Source organism: Lampetra planeri, chromosome 4 (assembly GCF_965212315.1).
Source record: "Lampetra planeri chromosome 4, kcLamPlan1.2.h2, whole genome shotgun sequence".
Taxonomy (NCBI): domain Eukaryota; kingdom Metazoa; phylum Chordata; class Hyperoartia; order Petromyzontiformes; family Petromyzontidae; genus Lampetra; species Lampetra planeri.
Window position 1 is genome coordinate 1,560,581 of NC_136110.1, and position 21,588 is coordinate 1,582,168.

At 51.3% G+C, this 21,588-nt stretch overlaps 1 protein-coding gene across 2 annotated transcripts in view; it reads left to right on the forward strand.

Annotated features, from left to right (window-relative positions):
* The window catches only part of LOC144717550 (slit homolog 2 protein-like), a 240,246-nt gene that overhangs the window by 166,304 nt on the left and 52,354 nt on the right, over positions 1-21,588 (forward strand). For both annotated transcript variants that reach the window (XM_078592951.1, XM_078592952.1), the window contains exons 12-17: positions 1,441-1,512; positions 8,859-9,002; positions 10,185-10,348; positions 15,898-16,048; positions 20,571-20,645; positions 21,475-21,588. The exon at positions 21,475-21,588 is cut by the window's right edge and continues 30 nt beyond it. In XM_078592951.1, the coding sequence (XP_078449077.1) occupies positions 1,441-1,512; positions 8,859-9,002; positions 10,185-10,348; positions 15,898-16,048; positions 20,571-20,645; positions 21,475-21,588 (720 nt within the window). The remainder of the gene's footprint in view (positions 1-1,440; positions 1,513-8,858; positions 9,003-10,184; positions 10,349-15,897; positions 16,049-20,570; positions 20,646-21,474) is intronic.

Consider the following 21,588-nt stretch of genomic DNA (forward strand, 5'->3'; position numbering starts at 1 on the left):
AGGGCCGTAAACAATGCTCATTTAGCCAAGAAATCACTTGTGCTCGACCTTTGCCCTATGCTATTGTTATCACCATTCATATTGTTATCCTTCGCGGGGTGTAGTGTTACTCGGAGGCAATGTATGCGATTTGTAATTATTGTTGAGTAGGTGTGCCATGACGCATGGGGTTGTAGCCTAAACTCGATTGTAATGCTCATGATGCATGCATGCAATCGCGCTTTTGGGAATCCACTTGTTTATGATTGATGAAAATTGTATGCCGACTTTGCATTGGCATTTAATTTGAATAATGCCTGCTGGCATTGTTTCCCGATGACGACGTTACCGTTGAGAGTATTCGTGGCCTGCACCGGATCACCGTGTCGAAGGAAGCACTCCAGAAGATGTTACGGATCTACTTCTGAAGCCACTTCAGTTCGTTTCTTTCGTTCACAGTGGAGGAACGCCGTTCACACACTCCGCAACGAGTGTCCATTGCGTGTCAACGGGATAGATGGTATTAAATCCGAGTCTCAATTGGGACCTTTCAATTAAGTCTCAGTTGGGCGGCCCTGACACCACAGGAGGACACGGAGTTCGATCATCTAAACAGCCCACCCCAAGCTAAAATGGAATCAATGATTTGGCGATGCTGCTGCTGCATTGGCAGTGGTGCACAAGCATAGACTCGACCCCAATTCGTCTACAACACAGTGGCATTAAAAGGAAACAAATACATATTTTAGTGGTGGCGTTTCAAACAATTGCCCTTTACTTGTGTGCTATGAAGAATGGCAATTGCTCAAAACTATTTTGGCCACTGATGTATAATTTTTTTAAGGCCGCAGTTTTATTCACGAATGTGATGAGTCATGTTGTTAATTATGCCATTACGAGACTTTTGTCTTCGAAGTATAAAAAAGATGAAGTCTCGCAACTGCAACGAGTGAAATAAATTCAACACGGTTATATTTTAAGCGGCCATTGGTGACCAGGCTGGCACCGCCAACTTTCTCCGCCTGAGGTCACATTTTGACGACGTGCAGCTGAAGCCAGGGATTCAAAACCCAGACTCTCATTGGTGCTGGTTCAGCGTCTCAGCCAACGTCCCCATAATTCACCCTGCGATCCTCCTACTCCTGCCCCCCCTCCTCCTGCTCTTCCCCCCCCCCCCCTCTACACAGTGCCCATCCCTAACCCTCCCCCAAACCCCACCGCTGTGCTGGGTGAAGTACAGGGCTTCTGGGCTTCTGCGCCGTGCGAGAGAGGGCATCTCTGCGTGGATTGTCCTTGTCACCCACCTGCCGCACGCGGTGACCCCGGTGGCATCGCGCTGGCAACGCGAGCGAGGAGGAGAGGGGCGGTTTACAACACCGCCTGTGACCGGGTCGGTCGCCACCTGGTTCCGTTCCTCTGTGCAGAGATTCACGGTGGCCGGGCCGTTGTCTCCCTCCGCAGGGTCCTGTACGGGAACAAGATCACCGACCTGCCGAAGGGCCTGTTCAGCGGACTCTACTCCCTCCAGCTCCTGTGAGTAGCGGCGCGCTGCATTGATCTCACAGCAGTAAATGGTAACGGAGTGTGAAGAATTGCTGCATCCTGTGAATGCGTATTACGTGCATGTTACAGGACTTTGGAGCCATTGGCCGAAGGAGGCATCCTCATCCTGTGTCAGTTATCGAGAGCTGTTTAATCATACTTCACCACGCTGCTCAGTGTGGTGGTGGTGGGTGGAGGGCCTCAGGATGCATTGAGATATTCCCTACTGATGTTAGTCGTGATCTGAAATGATATGCAGGCTGCCGAGTGCATAGTGCAGTGCGCTAACCAGTGTGCCACCGCTTCACCCAAGTACACAATGCGTGACAGATTCATTGATAATTATATCAGCGGTGTTTTTTTTTTCACTGTCACTGAGAAGGAAGAAAGAAAGATCTTGACTTTCTGGCCCACTGGCCGTGTTCTGGGAATTATAAAATAGAAATAAAAAATCTAAATTATTACTTATTATTACTACGAACAATGTGAAGTACAATCACGAAGTAATGTTCAAAATTGTATTCTTTGTGTCTTGAATGTTCCTCCCAGGCTGTAATTATCGTTGTGTTTGTGCAGCAAGGGCTCTCTTCTTGAGTCTCAAGATAAACGCCGAATTGTAATTGGGCCGCGTGCGCGCGGCACGCAGATTAGAGAGCCAAAGAACAAAAGGCAATGCAGAGGGGGGCATGTGAGTTCATATTTGAAATAACGCGCCTAATTGTTCTGCAAGCGCGTGGGTAATTGTACCCCGCGGTCGTTGCATGGACGACCGTGCTTGCCGCCTCACCCGTATTTGGGACCGGCGAATTTAATATTTTTATATATTTTAATCAAATTAAATATTTAAAAAAAATGCTTTGACTTGCGGGGCCAAGTGCGTCTGGGGGGGGGGGGGGGGCGTGAGTTGGTTGGGGGGGCGGGTGACGAGAGGGCAAAGGTCGCCCTTCGTGGCCACGAGCAACTGTCGTGGGCGACTGCGGGCACCCAGTAAAGTCCGTCGTGAGGCTCGAGAGGGCAGCCGGTGACGTGCCACCTTGACCACCTTTGTCTTCTCAGAATCGCTGTAGCTCGCACTAATGCACGAGGTAGTAACATTAGACTGAGTCGAGCTAGCATTGGCACAGGTCACATTTCAATACCAATTGCCATTGGTGATGTGCAAGGACAGGAATTGAACCCAAAGTTGCTAGAATTATAGTGAAGTGCATAAAGTAGTATGCATCCATTTACCACAAAGATAAAGATGCCCTGTATAGCTACAGGGACTGTTGAGGCAAATATTGTTGGTGAGCACCAAAATATACCAAGATGACACGGGTCGGGGTGGTGTGCCTCGTACCACTGCTCTGCGTCCTCGTTTTGATGCCGCGTCGACTTCAGGGAATCTCAGGACCGGTTCAGATATCACTCATCAATCATATTAGCCTTGGCTGCAGATCAGACTTAGGTTGCCTGGCTCGTATCGCAGTGCACTAAGCAATGCACCACCACTCCCCGCATTCCGTTAGCGCACTCGCACAATGCGAACGCGAAAGCACTCACACACGCACAAGCTCTTGCACATGCGCACACAATCCACTGAGATAAACACAGCATACTCTTGCCACACACGAAGTGTAACCGAAGTATAAACACAGAAAACCGATATGTCTCTTTTAACCAATTATTCACGTGTGTATGTTTACATTCATATAAAGCCGCACACATACACACGCCGTGCCGCACCATCAGGAAATTTGAAGAAAAAAATGGCTCTTATCGTCGTATCTAGAACATCGCTGGGACCCAGCACGCATGGGGAATATGTATTTGTTTGCAGAGGGCTTTTTTTAATTCGAAGAAAAAATGAAATGTCTTGCAAAAATATGACTTTTTTTTCAACAGTAACATTAAATCAGCTATGTTGTTTTGTTATTGGATGTCCGTTGAAATGACTTTAGCTGCCAAGAGCAGGCAGAAAAAAACTATAGAATTGAATGTTAATGTCGGTTTGGTGACGTCATTGTGAACGCCCGTGTTTACGTCTTTGACGGATCAACTTGTGAACGGCCATAGCAACGCTACGAATCTGTTTTCGAACCTTTCATAACCGAACCTTGGCAGTACATGATACATTGATTCACATCGGCCCTTAGCCTCACGACACGTCCCATCAAATTGCACGTGGCTTGAAAGTCAATGAGGTTTGATTTGGTGCACGCGTTGAACGCCACGTGTCCGCAGAGCTCTCTCTAACCGAGGGAAGTTGCTGCAATTCATCACGATGTAAACAAAAGAGAATTGATTCCTGAATTGAATCACAACCTCGAATCATGACAATTATATCGTAGGGATGTCAATCGTGTGAATTGCAATACCCCTAACAAGTAGACCAGGCCCCATGATCAAGCAAGGCAATCTATATCAATAGCCAGTTCTCTGTCACTTGTACGAACTGTGCTGTTGGTTAAATAAACACTGCGGCTTTTAGGAGTCCACTCTTTTGGCCATTTTACTCAGACAAAACCAGCTGCCTTCACCTTTGCGGGGGGCCAGAAGCCCTTCTGTGGAGCAAGACAAGCCATCGGGTTTGTCAACACGTGAGTGGAGGCTTGGAGATCAAAGCCATCGCATCCTTTCCCAGATCGCGGGGTCACGAGTGGTGTCGACGCACGCACGCACCCACGAACACACGCGCACGTCTCACTTGGCTCGAGGTCTGTAACAGAGTCTTGTTGGGGAACAGCCCGGATGGTCTGTCCCCGCACCCCCCTGCCGGACACTTAGAGGTGCATCACCTCCTGATGAATGCACTCCTGTTTGTTGGGTCTAACTAAAAAATTAATTGTGCTGCGTCCTTTTCCAAATGTGTTTCCAACTGTGCTGTCCACGTCATTTGGGAACTTTTATCAAATTGTGTTAGAGAATGGCCCATGGAAGCAGATTTCACAGAACTACTTCTGGGGTCTCGTCTGGTACGAGAACCGATGAGTTGTCGCACATGCCTTCTACGGAGAAATGATCATCACATGGCAGTCCAACCAACATTTCTATTTTTTTTTTATTTTCGAACCTGAAATTTAGTGGAAAAATTAAGAGAAAACCAAACTTAATCCAAGGGAGGTTTATTTTCTTGTTCAGACATTGGCAACCAGGTGTAGATCATGAACTCTCCCGCACTTCAGAAGGAATACGGTGTAATCACCGGGCACGTAAATCTCACATTCGGTTGGGCGGTGCCACCGTCTCAGCGCTCCGACCCCTCAGCTGCCCGGCCATCTCTGTGTTTACTTTTTTTTTAATGTTCTGCTCTCCCCCCCCCCCCCATTCTTTCGCTGTGAAAGGGGGGGGGGGCACTGGAAGCGGCTGGCGGATGGCACAGTGCCACGCTTCTCGGCTTCGCAGTCCGCCAGCCCGGCGCGTCGTAAGAGCCGGTTCATGTCGCACAACGGCCTTTCATGTCGAGAGAGAGAGCGAGCGAGCGAGCTGCGTGGAGTGGAGGCTCTGTAGTGACCAGGCCCCACGTGCTCACTCAGCCGCCCCCACCGTGAGCGATAGCATCTCACTTTACAGCTTTGAAGTCCCCTCGGCCACTTCCCCCAAAAGGTCCCCCCCCTGCCCCCCCCCCCCTCTGCCCCCCCCCCGCCCCCCTCCCCCCGGCCCCCATCCAGCGTTTCCTCTCCTCCTCTTCTTGACAGCTCGCTCAACGTGCAGCCCAAGCATAGGAACGTAGGGGGTCGTCTCATAATTGAAAGTATTTAGATTAGAGTTGAGGCTCGGTGTTCATTTCATTTTCATTTCTTTCTTTCAGATTTTTTTGTCTCTCTCTAAAGCTTTTTTTTTCTCTTTCGGCTTTAACTTTTTTCCCCCCTCCACGAGCCCGCTCTTGACGAACATGCCTGGAGCTTTTAGCCGCGTTCTGATTCTGCCCCTGGGAAGGCCCTGACCGATACCAAAAGGCGTTCGGCTGCATTATTTGAAGTTGCGAGCGAGCGGGTGGAGAGGTGGGGGGGGGGGGTGGCTGGCGAGAGCCTGGGCCGCGCTGCTAATGAACTAATGATCCCCACCCCGGCTGTGTAATTGTCGGTAAGAACGCGCGGCCTCTGCACCCGCGAGGCTTCACGGAGAATGCCCGCGATTAGAGGCGAAGCGGCAGCCAGCGTGGGGGCATCGTTGCTGCGGGCGGCAGCTGCGGTGACCGGCCAGCAGTCTGGCTGCTTGTGTGAGAAGGCGCAGTTTCCCCCCCCCCACCCCGGGTCCGTTTTGAAAAGTAAAAAAAAAATCTCTCTCTGAGTTAATCAAATCAGTGCAAGTAAAACAGAAACAATTTTTTTTTCCAACTTTTCCTATCTCCCCATTATTTTACACACATACGCCTCGCTGCTCACCGGCGGGTTTTGTTTACAGTTCCTGGCCAGTGTTTGCCTTACAGACAGACTGGATCCTGCCCATAGGAATGTGGAATTTCTTCCTGTGGGTCAGATACTTTCCGGCTGGTCGCGCACACGTTAGGTTTCAATGTCGGGCGGCTGTCTAAAGTGGTTGTTCTACAGAGAGACTTGACCCTGCCATCAGAACGTGGAATTTATGCTGCCGTCTCAAGGCTGCCAATGGAAATGGACCCCATTCCAAGACCTCTTTAAGCAGAGAGATTACGCAGAAGCCATCACCAGCTGACCAGCAGTGACTGCTCAAAGTAATACGGACGGCAAATGGGAGAACATTTAGTGATGACGGGGATGACGACGTTATACCACCGTGGGTTTCAAAGCTCCATTAATGTTGCAAAAGACTTTCAAATCACAGCCAGACACTCCTTCATGGCGCTGTAGGGACATCACTGCATTGATAATTGTATTCATCAGCGTGGGGATGCCGTCACAGTGACATCGCGCGAGCGCCATAAATGACGACCCACCCCACGACCTCTTTGACTCTCCAAGTTGATATCCTCAATAACGAAGCTTGAGACTAAATTTGGCAGGACACGTCGCTAGAGAACGACCCGATGGTCACGGATATTGATGGTTTGGGCAACCTTGCAGTGGGACGCATCCGCCGGGGAGATGGAGCAATGAAATCAGCTCCTGCGCAAAGGTGCCAGGCGGGATTGATACATTGTGAGTGATGGCAACGGTTCGGGCAGGGCCATGTTCAGCCACGTTCAGCGGTGGATTGATAATGGCTGATGACGACGACGATGAGAAGAAGTAAAAAAAACTCTCGATAAGCGGCCTAGGACAGGACGTGCAGCCCAGGCGTGCATCTACGAGATGAGAGCTGTTTGTTCTGTTGGATTGCGTGTCGCTTTAATCAAACAACATTAATAGGGTGGCAGTGGGCGGCACGGAGCAAAGATCTTGGTCAATCTTCGGCCCTAACACCTCATCACGATAAGCAGATAGAGTCAGATTATGCTGCACTGGAGCGGTAATCCCCTGGTTTCCGCAAGCCACTTGCCCGCGTAATTCAATGCACGGAGTTTGTTTAACCAGGTGAGACCCCGTTGAGTGGGAGGCAACCAGATCAAATATTAAGGGGAGCACAATGGGCAGCTGTGCGCATCCACGTAGCGCAGAGACTCTCTCCACTTTCATCATCATCGCCGCCGTTATGCGCACGTGCGGCCCTTTTTGTCAGTCCACTGCTGGCTGGGGGCCTCCCCGTGCCGTCTGCGCCCGGCTTGGGGGTTGTTTGATCTTGCCGGTTAGTTGGCGGTGGGCAGCGCAGGCCGTGGAGCACAGATGTATACGGTACGACAGTGGAGTCTGCTGTATCCACTCGGCTGTCCACTGCGTGCCTTGCCCACCCACCCCTGGTCAGTGGCGGTTGGAGAAGCGAGGGGCGGACCAACCGTCGTCGTGTAAATAGTCATTGAAAAAACACACAATGTGGACGTTTCGGTGTCACTCGGAGTGGCCGAATTCGAGGTGTTCATCGTTTTTGAGTTCGTCCGCTCGGGCATCGCTTCATGCGAAGGAGACCCCCACGATCCGGAAAGCGCGGTCGCCGTGCATTTTCAGTTGGGATCACGTAACATCGAGGCCACCACCATACCACCACGTAACATCGAGACCACCACCACCACCACGTAACATCGAGACCACCACCATCACCACCACGTATCATCGAGACCACCACCACCACGTAACATCGAGACCACGACCATGTAACACCGAGACCACCACCACGTAACATCGAGACCATCACCACCACGTATCATCGAGACCACCACCACCACGTAACATCGAGACCACGACCATGTAACACCGAGACCACCACCACGTAACATCGAGACCACCACCATGTAACACCGAGACCACCACCACGTAACATCGAGACCACCACCACCACCACCACGTAACATCGAGACCACCACCATGTAGCATCGAGACCACCACCACGTAACATCGAGACCACCACCACCACCACCACGTAACATCGAGACCACCACCATGTAACACCGAGACCACCACCACCACCACCACCACGAGTGGATATCACTCGCTACTGATGTTAGTCGTGGCTGGGAATCTAACTCAGACGCATGGGTGCATAGCGCAAAACGTTAATCACTTCAGCACTGCCTCCACGATTTGTAATTAATATCTTGTGTTCCACTTTATGTATGTGAATTTTAATTTATACAGCCGCGTTTTTTAATTTGTTTCACTGTCTAGATTCTGTGGCCGCTGACGTTCAACTCGGCATTTTTTTAATTCGTTGAGCTGAAGAATCTCCCGCTACGATGGCGTTGGCTGTCGAGTAACGTCTGATGTGGGGTTTTTAATTTGTCCCACGAGCACGGCACCGTCTCTCGCACTCCGGGTCGTGTTCGCCGTTCCGTTTGCTGCTCAATTCCGAATTTAGAATTTAACGTGTCTCTTCTCTTCTGAGACGACCATTTGTCCCAGGTGTCTATCTTGAAAAAGAAGATTTCTCTTCTCGACAAGCCCTTCTTACCCCGTGTCGGATTTCACGGCATATAGCAGGAGACCTGACTTACCCCTCCCTTTAAATTGAGGTCGCCCATAGAGCCCAGACAACTTGACACCTTTTCCTTCCCTGCGTGTGTGTATGTGGACGTACGTGAATGGGGAGCGGTGGCCTAGCGGTTGACGCATTGGGCTACGAACCGGGCGACCCGAGTTTGATTCCCGCTGAACCAGTTCTGGACCTGCCCTATGTCGACTCGGCCTCAAATGACTACCCTGGTGCAGTGTGTAAACATCGCCACGAGGGAGAGAAAGGCAACCGGGCGTGGTGCTGGTCACCCATTCCCCTCGTGTACCATGCCGGCCTTTCTAGGTTCTCGCTAACGGCACTATACGGGGTCTTTGTCTTTGTGCGGCTCTCAGGCTTCTCAACGCCAACAAGATCACGTGCATCCGCGTCGACGCCTTCCAGGACCTGCAGAACCTGCAGCTGCTGTCGCTCTACGACAACAAGCTGCAGACGCTGGGCAAGGGCACGTTCACGCCTCTCCGCCAAGTCAAAACGCTGTGAGTGGCGGCTCAAGAGGCCACGATAACATACATGCACGCACACACATGCACCCACATGCACGCACACACATGCACTCACACACATGCACGCACACACATGCACACACATGCACTCACACACATGCACGCACACACACGCACACACATGCACGCACACACATGCACACACATGCACTCACACACATGCACGCACACACACGCACACACATGCACGCACACACATGCACGCACACACATGCACCCACAGAAGCACATACGCACGCACATACACGCACACACGCATACACATGCACGCACACACATGCACGCACAAAAGCACGTACGCATGCGCACACACACACGCACAGACACACACGCGCAAATGCACGCACACAAAGACAAAGACGGAGATCCCCTGTATAGCCTTAACAGACTGTTGGGGCAAGTGCTCTTAGCGAGCACCCAATGAAGGCCGGCACAGCAGCACCTCACCCGACCGCCTTTGTCTCCCTGTAGTGCCGATGTTTGCACACCACACCAGGGTACTCATTTGAGGCTAAGTCGACCTAGGGGTGGCCCAGGACTGGTTCAGATAATCGTCACTGGTGTTGGCCGTGAGCGGGGATCGTAGCGCAGCGAGCCAACCGCTACACTACCATTCCCACATACACACACGCAAGCATTACACACACTAACATACTCTCACACGCACACGTGTGCAGCATAATCACAGGCACACATGTGTAAGTACACACTCATGTGCGCACATACACCAGATGCACACACCCACCCATAAGCAGTTCCAGGAATGACAAACACGCACTTATAGATATGTAAAACGAGCTGTTTTTATCATGGAAAATAATAGCCATATGCATATGATTCTCGTGAATGTTTGCGATCTTCAGCGATAACATGAAACAGCCGCACCATTTTTATAAACGTTTTTCTGCACAATCTCCGGAGAATCATAATTCTGACTTTCTGCATTTCTGCTCGCTGTGTGCCCCCACACCCCCCCCCCCCCCTCGTGAATGCTGTACATGACTGCGGCCTTGCCTACACACACGCACACTCACACGCATGTACCTACTTCCGTACAACCTGCACGCCACGCTTATACACACTCACGCACACTCACGCACGCACAAAACGCACGCACGATCCCCGTGCCCGCCGGCTCGCTTCCCCACCACGAAGCCACCTGGCCCAGAACCCCTTCATCTGCGACTGCCACCTCAAGTGGCTGGCCGACTACCTCCACGCCAACCCCATCGAGACGAGCGGCGCCCGTTGCGCCAGCCCACGCCGCCTCGCCAACAAGCGCATCGGTCAGATCAAGAGCAAGAAGCTGCGCTGCTCCGGTACGCGACCCGCGGACACCCGCGGCACCGGCGGTCTCCCTCACGGTGGATTTCTCTACCGAGCGCAGTCACGGGGAGGGGGGTGGAGTTGCAGCCATGCGGAGGCCCTCTCCTGTCAGCCGGGCGCACTCACGCGCGGGGGTGAACGCATGGCACGTTCGGCGCACGCCATGCTCGGCAGCGTGGCACGTTCTGGAGTGTGGCCGTCGAGCAAACAGGCCAGAGCCATTTTCCTGGGTAACGGGCGAATTTGGGAGACCGCCCCGAGCCCTGCACTTTAGAGGGGCCCCCTCACTTTGGCATCACACCGTCAAGTGTGATCCTTACGGTTGAGTCTGAATGCATAGGGGATGGGGGGGGGGGGGGGCGGCCCATGCGGTGTTATTTGCCCTGGGCCCCCGTGCCCCCCCACATGTGTGACCCTGGCGCAGGCGGTAGCGATGTCGCGCGTAGGAATTGAAGCGGCGTCTTATGAAGTGCGACGTGACGTTTTGATGTCCGGGCACCAGAGCTTCGGGAAATGCGGAGCGAATTTCGGAGATGCAGACTTGCAAAGAGACCCAGAGGACTTGCGTGGAGACCCGTCAACTCGCATATGATAATAATGATGATGTAGACATGAATAGCCGTGGGTTACAGTACAATGTTAAGTTTTGATACCCGGCCAAGATCTTCAGGATATGCGGAATGAATTTCAGGGACATTTTCCAGGGAATGGGTAACAGTGGACAGGTGTTCACTCGCCTCTCGATCGCTGGAAGCTGCTCACCACATTCACACTCGGAAGGTCTCTCCGGGTCTCCTCGAGTGACCGAGGTATCCGCAGCAACCCGTGTGACGTTCCTGGTGCGTGTGCAGGCGGTGCAACTGCACGGTGTGCGTAGATGGCAGGCAATGAAGAGGGAGGCCGAAAGGGGTTTGGGGGGTGGAATTGGAACGAGATTGGCGCAGTTTAATTCCTTGCACCAGGGCCCCATACGATGTACGCTGCGCCGTTGTTACGACTCTCGATAGAAAAGTGGCTAAATAAAATTAATGACGCGAAAGTTTTATAAAAGATCCCGACTGTGGACACAGCTGCTCCCTGGCACCTAGCCCTTGCACGTAGGTGATTTCGCATGAGCTGTGCAAAGCGATAAGTTAATCGCTAAACTTAAAAATAATGTAAACGTGTAAGCGCTTTAAGTTTCCTGTTTGTATTGACTGCTGGGAGTAATATTCATGGGTCGTTGTTGTTGTTCTTTCCAGGTTCTTTTTTCCAGTTAGGGTTGCGTTTGGTGCAGGGCCGATCGATTTTAAGGGAATATTAACGCTGAGCGCAGGGCTATGTCGTTTGTTATTCTTGTCAGTACACGGCAGCGCAGTGTCGCGGGATACACAGCAACAGTCCCAGGTTACACAGTCGTATAAGCAGCTGAGGTTATCGGTCATATTTTATCCCTGACCATCTGTAGATTTAACACCGATCAAAGTCGAGTTTAGCTCTCACGGCCATCTTGATTGACACTGAACAATTTTCACAGTCATTGCTACTTTTCTAAACACGTGAATGTTTGTAAATGCGATGCTCCTAGATTGGTAATGATCCCTACATGGCAGTGCTTACAAATCTGTTCGATACATTTATAGTCGTTAAGCTTCACCTTAGTTTGGGTGCCTTTCAATGCTACCATGGGTCAAGAGGCCATTTCATACAAGTTAAGATGGAACAAGCATTTACAAAGACAACACTCACAAAATAAAAAAAAAACACTCATAGAGAAGGAACAACGAGCAAAAAGGTAAACTAATTAAACGGTGCCAGAATAAAATCAGGAGGGCTCAAGTATAGAAATAGGCCTCAAGCCTTGATTTTAAAGTAGCCAGTGTGGGCGTAAGAAGCTCTGACGCGATCGGGAAGAGAGTTCCACAATCGCGGCGCCCAAACATAAAAACCCAGCGCTGAGCGTGAACGCATAGCAGGGCCTGCCACCGTCAGCTGACTGCAGTGCACGCCGAGGCTGATGGGGAGGCAATATGCCTCTGGCAAGTGAACGGGTGCCATTCCGTTTTGTGCTTTAAACGTCAGTCGTGGAATAAAAAAAAAATCAATTCTAATTAATCTCACGACACATGCATCAAAACCCGTGGATAAAAATTGATGGGGGGTTTTTTTCTTTTATTTGTAGTTGCATGGAGAGGGCTCACAGCAAATTCCCACAGCCACTAGAGGCACTGCTACTTTTCACAATGTTAAAACAAAAAAAAGATCTGTTTAATCGACTCGCGATGCTGAATGCTACAATTCACAGCATCGCCTCGGGGGGGTTGGGGGATGGGGGTGTGTGGGCCGGGTGGGTGAGAGTGAATCATTCCCACCGCTCCTCCGTCTCACTCTATATACGTGTGCATTATACCACCGCGCGCGCACGCGTGTGTGTGTGTATGCGAAACCCAAATGATGTACAACCACAGTGGGCAGTAACGCACTTAGGCTCACAACCGGCAATTAGACCGTGGAGTCGGAATTGGAAACACATTGCAGCTCGTGCCTCTGCGCTTTCCGTTCTGATTTTTATTTTAAAGTAAAAAGACGGCCTTTGACTTTGTCCGGCAATAACTCGATGGGAAAAAAAGAATTACGGTGCGCTAAGAAGAGAAAAAAATATAAATAATTGTCGACTGGGTTTTTTTGTTGTTCTTTTTTAACACAATTTGTCACGTGCATTGGACTCGGAGAGCACGCGAGAAACCCGAAAGAAGGCAGTGCTCTCCCCTCTTAGTCCCCCATCTCAACTGCGGTCTTTGTGTGGCCTCAGCCCCACGACAGGCTGCGTTAAAATCCATGCTGCGTTTGTGTTGCAAAAGAGGCAGGCAAGCTCGAAGCCAATTGATGATAGCTCCACTGAGACAAAGGAAACGTGCGATGCAGGACACGTATAACGTCATGAAGGTGTTACATTGCAGGGCCGTGAGAGACGACGAATGTTAGGGGTGGCCTTCATCCAGCATGGGATTGATGACAGCTGATGATGATGGTGATGTTGGGTGCCATGGTAGCGAAACGTTAACTACCTCGCCTGGTATACAGGAGGTCGTCGTTTCGATCCCGACCCTGGCGATGCCTGCTGCTGTATATTTGGAGATGGCATGTTCTCCCTGGAGTCGCGTGGATTTCTCTCTGGGTCCTCCGGTTTTTCCCTCCACAGTTAGAAACATGCGTTTAGAGTATTTGGCTGCTATAAATTGCCCACATGATAAGCCACTTCATTGGGATATCATTTGTGACCAGGTCACTTCTATAAAGAGCTGTATAGCTCAGTGGGCCTTACCTGGTAAAATAAAAATAAATGTTCGTAGTTCATGATGTAACGAAATTGAAACTGACATCATACATAACATTAAGTAGAACAGAATGCCTGAAATGAATATGCAACCCAAAAATAACATTTGAAAAAATATGTTTTAAACAGCAAAAGTACAAGAGAAAGTCTGAGCATGCCATGCGTGCCAAGATGATGGCACTATTGTTGCATATGTTGAGAGCTCACGGAGCCTGTGATGGTGGCAGCTCGAGAGAACAGAAAGGGTGGCCTTTGTAAATCTGAACAACAACAACATTGGAAAAATGAGGTTTCACCCTTTTTGTGAATCACTCACACAATATTATGTATCATTGCCTAAACTGCCAGCGGTTACTTGACATTAAGTTAACAGATAAGCGTGTACTAATGTAAGCGTAAAAAAAGCTTACAGAATGAAGGGAGATACCATTGGAAAATGAGGTTTGCGCTGGAGTTTAAAAGCACTCTTGTCGAAACATTGTCCTGTACAGCGGCTTGGGAAGGAGTCGTTTTTGAACATAAGGAAGATGCGGTGCTGTTCAATGTGCGTTTGGATGCCGCCTGCTGTTAACGAGTTAACCGCTGTTAACAAGTTAACCGCCGTTAACGAGTTAACCGCCGTTAACCAGTGCACTGGCGTTAACGGGTCATCTCGGTACCAGCTTCAACTCCGCCGCTCTTGCATCTGATCGCCCTTCCCCTCGTGCGCCCTCAACCCGTTCCGGCTGAACACGCCACCGCCACAAACGGGCCCGCACCCATGGCTACAACCACCGCCGGCCACCGCAGCAGCCGCCACCACAGCCGCCGCCACCACCAAATCTGTGCCGCGACTCTTCTCCTGCTCCTCCTGCTCCTCCTGGATCCCCGCGCGGTTTTCCGTTGTGCTTGATCTAACCATGCGATGGGGAGCTACGGTAACACCATGGTTCCGTCAAGCACCACGGGACGCCGCACATGAGAGCTCCGCTAAACCGACCGCCGGCACGGCCACCGCACGTGCCACTGCACGGCACAGCGCACCGCCTCATCCCCGCGCCCTGCCCCCCCCCCCCCCCCGCGTGTGTTCCCTCTCCGGCTCCTGCACCCCCGCCTGCCACTGTGCCCACTCTTCCTCAGCAGCCCTGGTTGGCCCAAAAGTGTCCAGCGAGGAGCCTTAGACGTGGTTTACTTGTCGTGAAGCGCCAGGAGGGGGAGGGTCGCTTGCCACGTGGTGTCGTGAAGCAACAGAGTTTTGAAAAACACCGGCAGCTGGCTGATGGCGACTGTTCGTTTGGATTTTCATATTTAGTGCATGATGCCACACCAGATGTTTCACTTGCCGGCACCACCCAGGTAGCGTAACTTAAGTGGTTGCCAAAATTCGTGAATTATGTGATTACCTGTGGCATTGAGTTGGGTTATCAGATAATTCACTTGTGTGACTGTGGTGCCAACTTCTGCTATGGCCCATTGGCTACTTGACCCAGCCTCATGCGCTGACAACTCGTTTCACAACTTGGATTTGAGGCCCCTTGCCTTGAGGCGCTGGCTGTCCTGATTAAATAAGAGTTCGTTGTTGTTGAGGTGTCGTGTGAAGAGGTTATAAAGGTTGCTCAAGGATTTACTGTTGACATTCACTGACGATCGATAGCTCTAGACGTGTTCAGATAGCTCGGGGGGAGGATACTAATACAAGATCGGACGACTGAGCTGGCACTGCGGAGATCCTGGGTTCAATTCCAAGCAGCCGTCCGTGTTTCAATCAAGTTCTCATGCACAGAGCCAGAGGTCTCAGCCCGGTTACCGATGACTGCACAAAAAGTGAATTAAATTAGATTTGGTTATTAATTTCATGCATCTCTCGGCCAAATATTTTCAGGTTGACACGCGACAAAAAGTTGTGCCCTGAGTGTGCATGTGTGCATCTCTGCATGTGTGTACACCCCGAATTATGGGTATATGTGTGTGTACGTATGTGCGTGTCTGTATACATGCGGTTATCTCGCAGTTATCTCGCTGTGCTACAAACCCGGCGAGCCGAGTTCAATTCCCGCTCACGGAAATACCTGCAACATTTATCCCAAACATTTATGGGCCTCAAATGAGTACCTGGTGCGTCGTGCTGGCCCCCCACCCCCATCATAGGTGCTGCTCGCAAACCGCACTTGCCCCAACGGCCCTGTTTAGGCTATGCGTGGGATCTTTGTCTTTTGTGTGTGTGCGTGCGCGTGCACACGTGCGCAGGCACGGAGGACCACAGGGGCAAGCCCGGCGGGGAGTGCTTCATGGACATGATGTGCCCAGACAAGTGCCGCTGCGACGGCACCGTGGTCGACTGCTCCAACCAGAAGCTGGCGCGCATCCCCGCGCACATCCCGCAGTACGCCACCGAGCTGTACGTGACCCCCCTCGTCACCCCTCCCCCCCTCCCCCCCCTCGACCCCGCTCCCCCAACCCCGCCGGACACAACGCTGCGCCAGACACGTGCCGCACCACTCGTCGCAAAACCGACGGAGCCTTGAGTGTAATTGGGCGATGATGATGATGATACCGCACAATGTGTGTGTGTGTCTGGATAATTTTGGAAAACACCGTGGGGAGTGGTAGTGTAGGGGTTAGCCCGCTGCGATACCAGCCCGGCGACCCGAGTTCGAATCCTGCTCACAGCCAACACCAGTGATGAATATCTGAACTGGTCCTGGGCCTCCTCTAGGTTGACTCAGTCTCAAATGAGTACCTGGTGCGTTGTGTAAACATCACCTTCAGAGGTGCTCGCTAACAGCACTTACCCCAAGACTCTGTTTAGGCTATATGAGGGTGATTTGTCTCTGTTGTATAAGCCAGCTTTGGGAGCCGTGAGACTGGCACATTCGGAAGATTGTGGAGTTCAATTGTTGATCGTGGAATCCTTCAGAGTTATTCATTCCTCAGCCCATCTTCCCTCATGGAATTTCCTCTCACCCGCTCTACGGTTATAAGGAGAGGGCTTTGTGTGTGTGTATATATTCGTTGTCAACTCTGCCTTGAATGAATACCTGGTATGGCATGTAAACATCAGCACTGGGAGAGCTAAGGCGTGGCGCTGGCCACACCGGGTTTTCTCGGTGCTCCACAAGTCGTATGTGGTCCATACAGGGTATCTGGGTGAATATATAAATAAAGCTCCAGTTCTTCTTGGCCACAGCTATGCTCCCTCTTTTCTCTACTTGCGAAACATGGACCCCTTTGAGAGGAACATCGGCGATATTCTTAAACACTCAGGCTGGCCAGATTATGATCCTTCCTGAATTTCAACCAGACTGGATTGTGCGAGGAGCTCACAGATCCTTGAAAGATCTGGACTCAGTCCCCATCGTCAGTGAGCTCCTGACAAATGTTGGACTTAAAGATGATGTGCCCAGATGGGTTCAAATCTTGAGCAAAATGGTCAAAGCTCTTCCGCTCGGCAATATGTCCCACCACTGGTGAAAGAGCCATCGGCCATCGGCTCATTTTTGCCAAGAAAGCGAACAAAATGGAACATTCGCCAAGTCAACAAATCAGGCCCTCCGTGTGTACACAACAAGGTACGCTTCACCACGCGTGTACTCCACAACACATCAAAGCACATTCAGCAGTGTGTGTGCATAGATATGTATATAAATACATATTTATATAAATCTACACGTACATTATAACGGTGTATTCTGGCACACATTACGAAGCACGCAAATTTTTTTTTTGCTTCTTTCGCAACTGCCAAGAAAAACGCAACATCCTTCAACGCGCCGCACACGCACGCGCGTCAACGCGGAGCTTGCTCGGGGCTCGCCAGTGAGCTGAGCGTGACCCAGAATTCCCTCGCCTGGCCCCCCCCCCTGCCCGCCCCCCACTCCCCCCGGCTGTTTGCACGATAGTTTGTGCATGACGCCATGCGGGTGATAGAGCGGGCGACCCACCCGTGTGCCAGAGAGGGCAGCGCAAGTGCCCCCCCCTCCACTCCTCCCCACCCCCCCCCCCCACTTTACTTTGGTGCCCTTGGAGTTTGAGCGGCGACCGTGGCCCACGACGCATCGGCGTGACGTGACAACATCGTCGTCGGTGGTTTTTCCCTGAGCACGTCGCGCCCGGGTCCCTGTTGTGCGACGATTTCCCAAAATTCCTCGCTGCAAATTGCGCGGGCAGCCATTTACAGAAAGAGCAAAAACACAAACACGGGGGAAATTATTATTTTATTTTCTCTCTCCGGTTACAGGACACGCCCCCCCCCCCACACACGAGATACGAGTCCCAGGTCACGGGGAGTTGAGATTCACATCCTTGGGATTTGAGAATCGGTGGAAAAACAGAGCGCTATTTACCCAGTGCAACCATGCAGGTCAGCTGATGGAGACGCAACCCCAGACGGGTCAGGGTACGACGCAGAGAGGCGGCGGCGTCCAATCCCAGGGTGACCGCCGACGCGCACCCTCCCCCCCCCCTCCCCCCGTCGCGGGAAAGCAAAACTGCTCCGAACTCTCTCAATTTCACGCACTTTACCCACTCGGCGACGTTTGCGCGGTTTTGACGGAGCTGCCTTTTAAAGGCCGGTGATTCGTCACGCGAGTCGGCCCGGGCCATTGGCTAGCGTCGGTCTGGCGATGCTGGGCCTGACAAGCCTCGCGCCCGGACCTCGGGGGGAACCTTTCGTTCACAACTCGGCGGAACGACATCGCGAGCCGTCAGACGCGACGGGAAAGTGAATGAACGTGCTGACCGATAGGAATGTTTATTTGTAACCAGGTGAGAGCACCGTTGAGGCAACAGGCATTTTACTTTGGAAGGGAAATCTGGATTTCAGAGAGCGGGTATACGGCAAAGAAAGAGTTCCACCAAATTGCAAAGCAAAACTCCAAACTGTGTCCAGTGCTTTAAATTGACCCTAGGATGTGACACCTGCTCAAGTATTTTAACAGTGAAATATATTTACGCAAATGAGTAATACAAAGAAAAGGTAAGACTAGGCGAGGTGCAGTGACGTTTCCAATCAGATTAAACTGAGCAACGGATCAAGTTAATCGTGGGAAACGGATTGAGAGAGAAAGCTTGTCACGTGTAGAAGAGACGCATCATATTCTTACACGTTTCTTATGCAGCACAATTCAATGTGACTGTATCATCACCATACTCTCTGGTTCTTTTGGTAAAGTCACGTAAATCGAAAAAATTATAAAAGAAAACACGATGTTTCGGTCGCAACACAAGCGTCCGTCTTCAGGTGAGAAAAGGATCCGCTGTTGTGGCAGAACTCGAGAGTATGGATTCCTGCAGTCACAGAAGCTTTAAATGAAGACTTTATCATCACCGTCATCGTCGGCCATGGTTACTCCGCGGCTCGGTGAAGTCCTGCCCAAGCCATCGCCATCTCTCACGATCTTGTCATGTGATGACCCACCCTGCACCTATGCCGATTTCATAGCTCCATCTCCTCGGCGAGCCGTCGCCCCTTCTCCAGGACGCTCTCCGTTCCTTTGGCTGCCACTTTTTCTTGACCCTCGGCCCTGCCCAAGCCCATTTTCCTCTCGTAACGGATTGAGTGATGTAATTTACCTGCGCGTGTTCGCTAATCCAAGATGTTAAGTCGTTCGAGGGGCTTTGCGCGGCATCAATCCGAGCGGTTATTCACGTTCCGCAGTTGAATCGAAGCGAGCGTTGACGGAACTGTTTGGCTTGCTAATTTATCACATGTGCGCATTTTGGCCTGCACGGCTTTTAGGGAACACCTGGATGCACACTCTGCATTTGCAGCAGTATTTGTGTTTCCCCCGACCGCGGTCCATTGACCTGACCACGGTTCGCACCTCCAATATGCACGGTCGGCTACGTACGGTGTGAAAGAAGTTCAAGATATGTACATACGCATCTGCAATGCGTGGAGAATCAATATTAATTACGTGCCCTGGTCAATAATCCCAATTGGATTTTTGGAACGTTTTAAATTTTAAGTCCTTCTGTTATCATTGGCCATGACAATTCTTAACGCATTCCTCGGCACTGCTTAACACATTCTCATTACTCTAATTGGCATCTTGGTGGGTTATTTATTTTGACCTCTTGTTATTTCATTCATGTATTTGATCGTGATATATCATCGTTGGCCACGATCAATCCACCGCTAGATGAAGGCCTTCCCCAAGACGTTGCCGTCATACGCGGACCTGAAACGCGACGATCCGTTTAGCACCGTCTCATCGTTCCACCTCATCGGTCGACGTCCGCTTAGGTGCGTTCCCTCCTTTGGCTGCCACTCCATCGTTGGTCTCGACTACCGGCCTTCGTCCCTTCTGGCGAGGCGTCCTCAGCGAGCCCACTTTTATTTTGTGCCTTTAGTTAGTTGCCCTTCGCCTCGCACCTCCAATGAGCACGGTTGGCTACGTAGGGTGTGGAAGAAGTTCACCATACATACATACAACGTACCTGGATAGCCCGAGCAATGTATTTAGTCGTGTTGCGTTCACGGTAACAGCAATTGTATTGTGATACAGCAATGTCCACGCCCTTTATTCATTTGTTTTTTGTTTCTTTTCCCAGTTTCTTTATTCGTGCTCAGGTCGAGGAACTTGCTCGCTGTATTCTTTACCTGCTCTACTCTTAGCTGCTGTACTCTTACCTGCTGTATTCTTACCTGCTGTGCTCTTACTACTCTTACCTGCTGTATTCTTTACCTGCTCTACTCTTAGCTGCTGTACTCTTACCTGGTGTACTCTTAACCTACGGTACTCTTACCTGCTGGGCTAATATTAGTCCCCCTTTCTGTTGCTGGATAATTTGCGCAATGAGACGATGGGCCATGTGCTCAGCACGTGCGATAAAAAAAAGGAAAGAAAGCTACGCCAATATACAACCGCAAGATGCTTTCTTGTTATCGATGTGCCGAGTCCTGCGCTCTGTTTCCACAGCCGGCTGAACAACAACGAGCTCAGCGTGCTGGAGGCGACGGGAATCTTCAAGAAGCTACCGCATCTGCAGCGCATGTGAGAGCGCGCGCGCGCACGACCTCGCCTCGACCAAACGCGTCGCGCCCCTGTCACGGACGACGATTGCCCGCGCGGCTCCCCCGATTCGCCGTTAGCCCACTCCGACAAGCACGGTTGGCAACGCACGGTGCGAAAGACGTACGCACGTACGCACGTACTTATTGTCCTCACGATCTCACGATGCCTGGAATCGAGGGGTCGTGCGGATTGGTTATTGGATGATTTCTCCAAATTACGTGTGACTGATGAGGCAATGTCACATGGAGGCTTGCGGAGCGTGCGCAACTTGAGTAATCGAGACGGGGGGTGGTGAGCAATGCAAATGAACCGTGACTCCTGTATGGAGACAATTCGTCAGATTACCATTGGGTGAATTCATGAATACCGATAAATTAACGTGTTGAACTCTTTACAGGAGCAATCGTGGTATTAACACGATCACTCCTAGCAACGTGCTCATACCATTCATCGTGATCAACCTCATTATCCACATTGTCTTCATTACACAGCTGCTGTAGTCTATTGGCTGTATAATCATCATCAATACTCTCATCATATCAGCAGCATTATTAGCTCCATCATCATTATCATCATCATCCACCAAATGTTCACGAACAACCTCACGTACATCTTGAAAGAAAACCCAGGCGTGCACCCACTTGCGGTCTCCTCCTCCTGCCCACGCTCGTTGACCGATCGCGACGCCCGGCTCACGGCGACAACCGGGCCCCCGCACGGCAACTTGGCGAAACCCGCCCAAGCGGCTCCCCCCCCACCCATCCCCGCGACCTCATCGACATCGTCCCCACTTTCCCGTTCTCGCCAGAAACCTGAGCAATAACAAGATCGCCGACATCGAGGCGGGCGCCTTCGAGGGCGCCGCAGGCGTCAACGAGCTGCAGCTGAGCGCCAACCGCCTGGAGAACGTGAACGGGGCTAT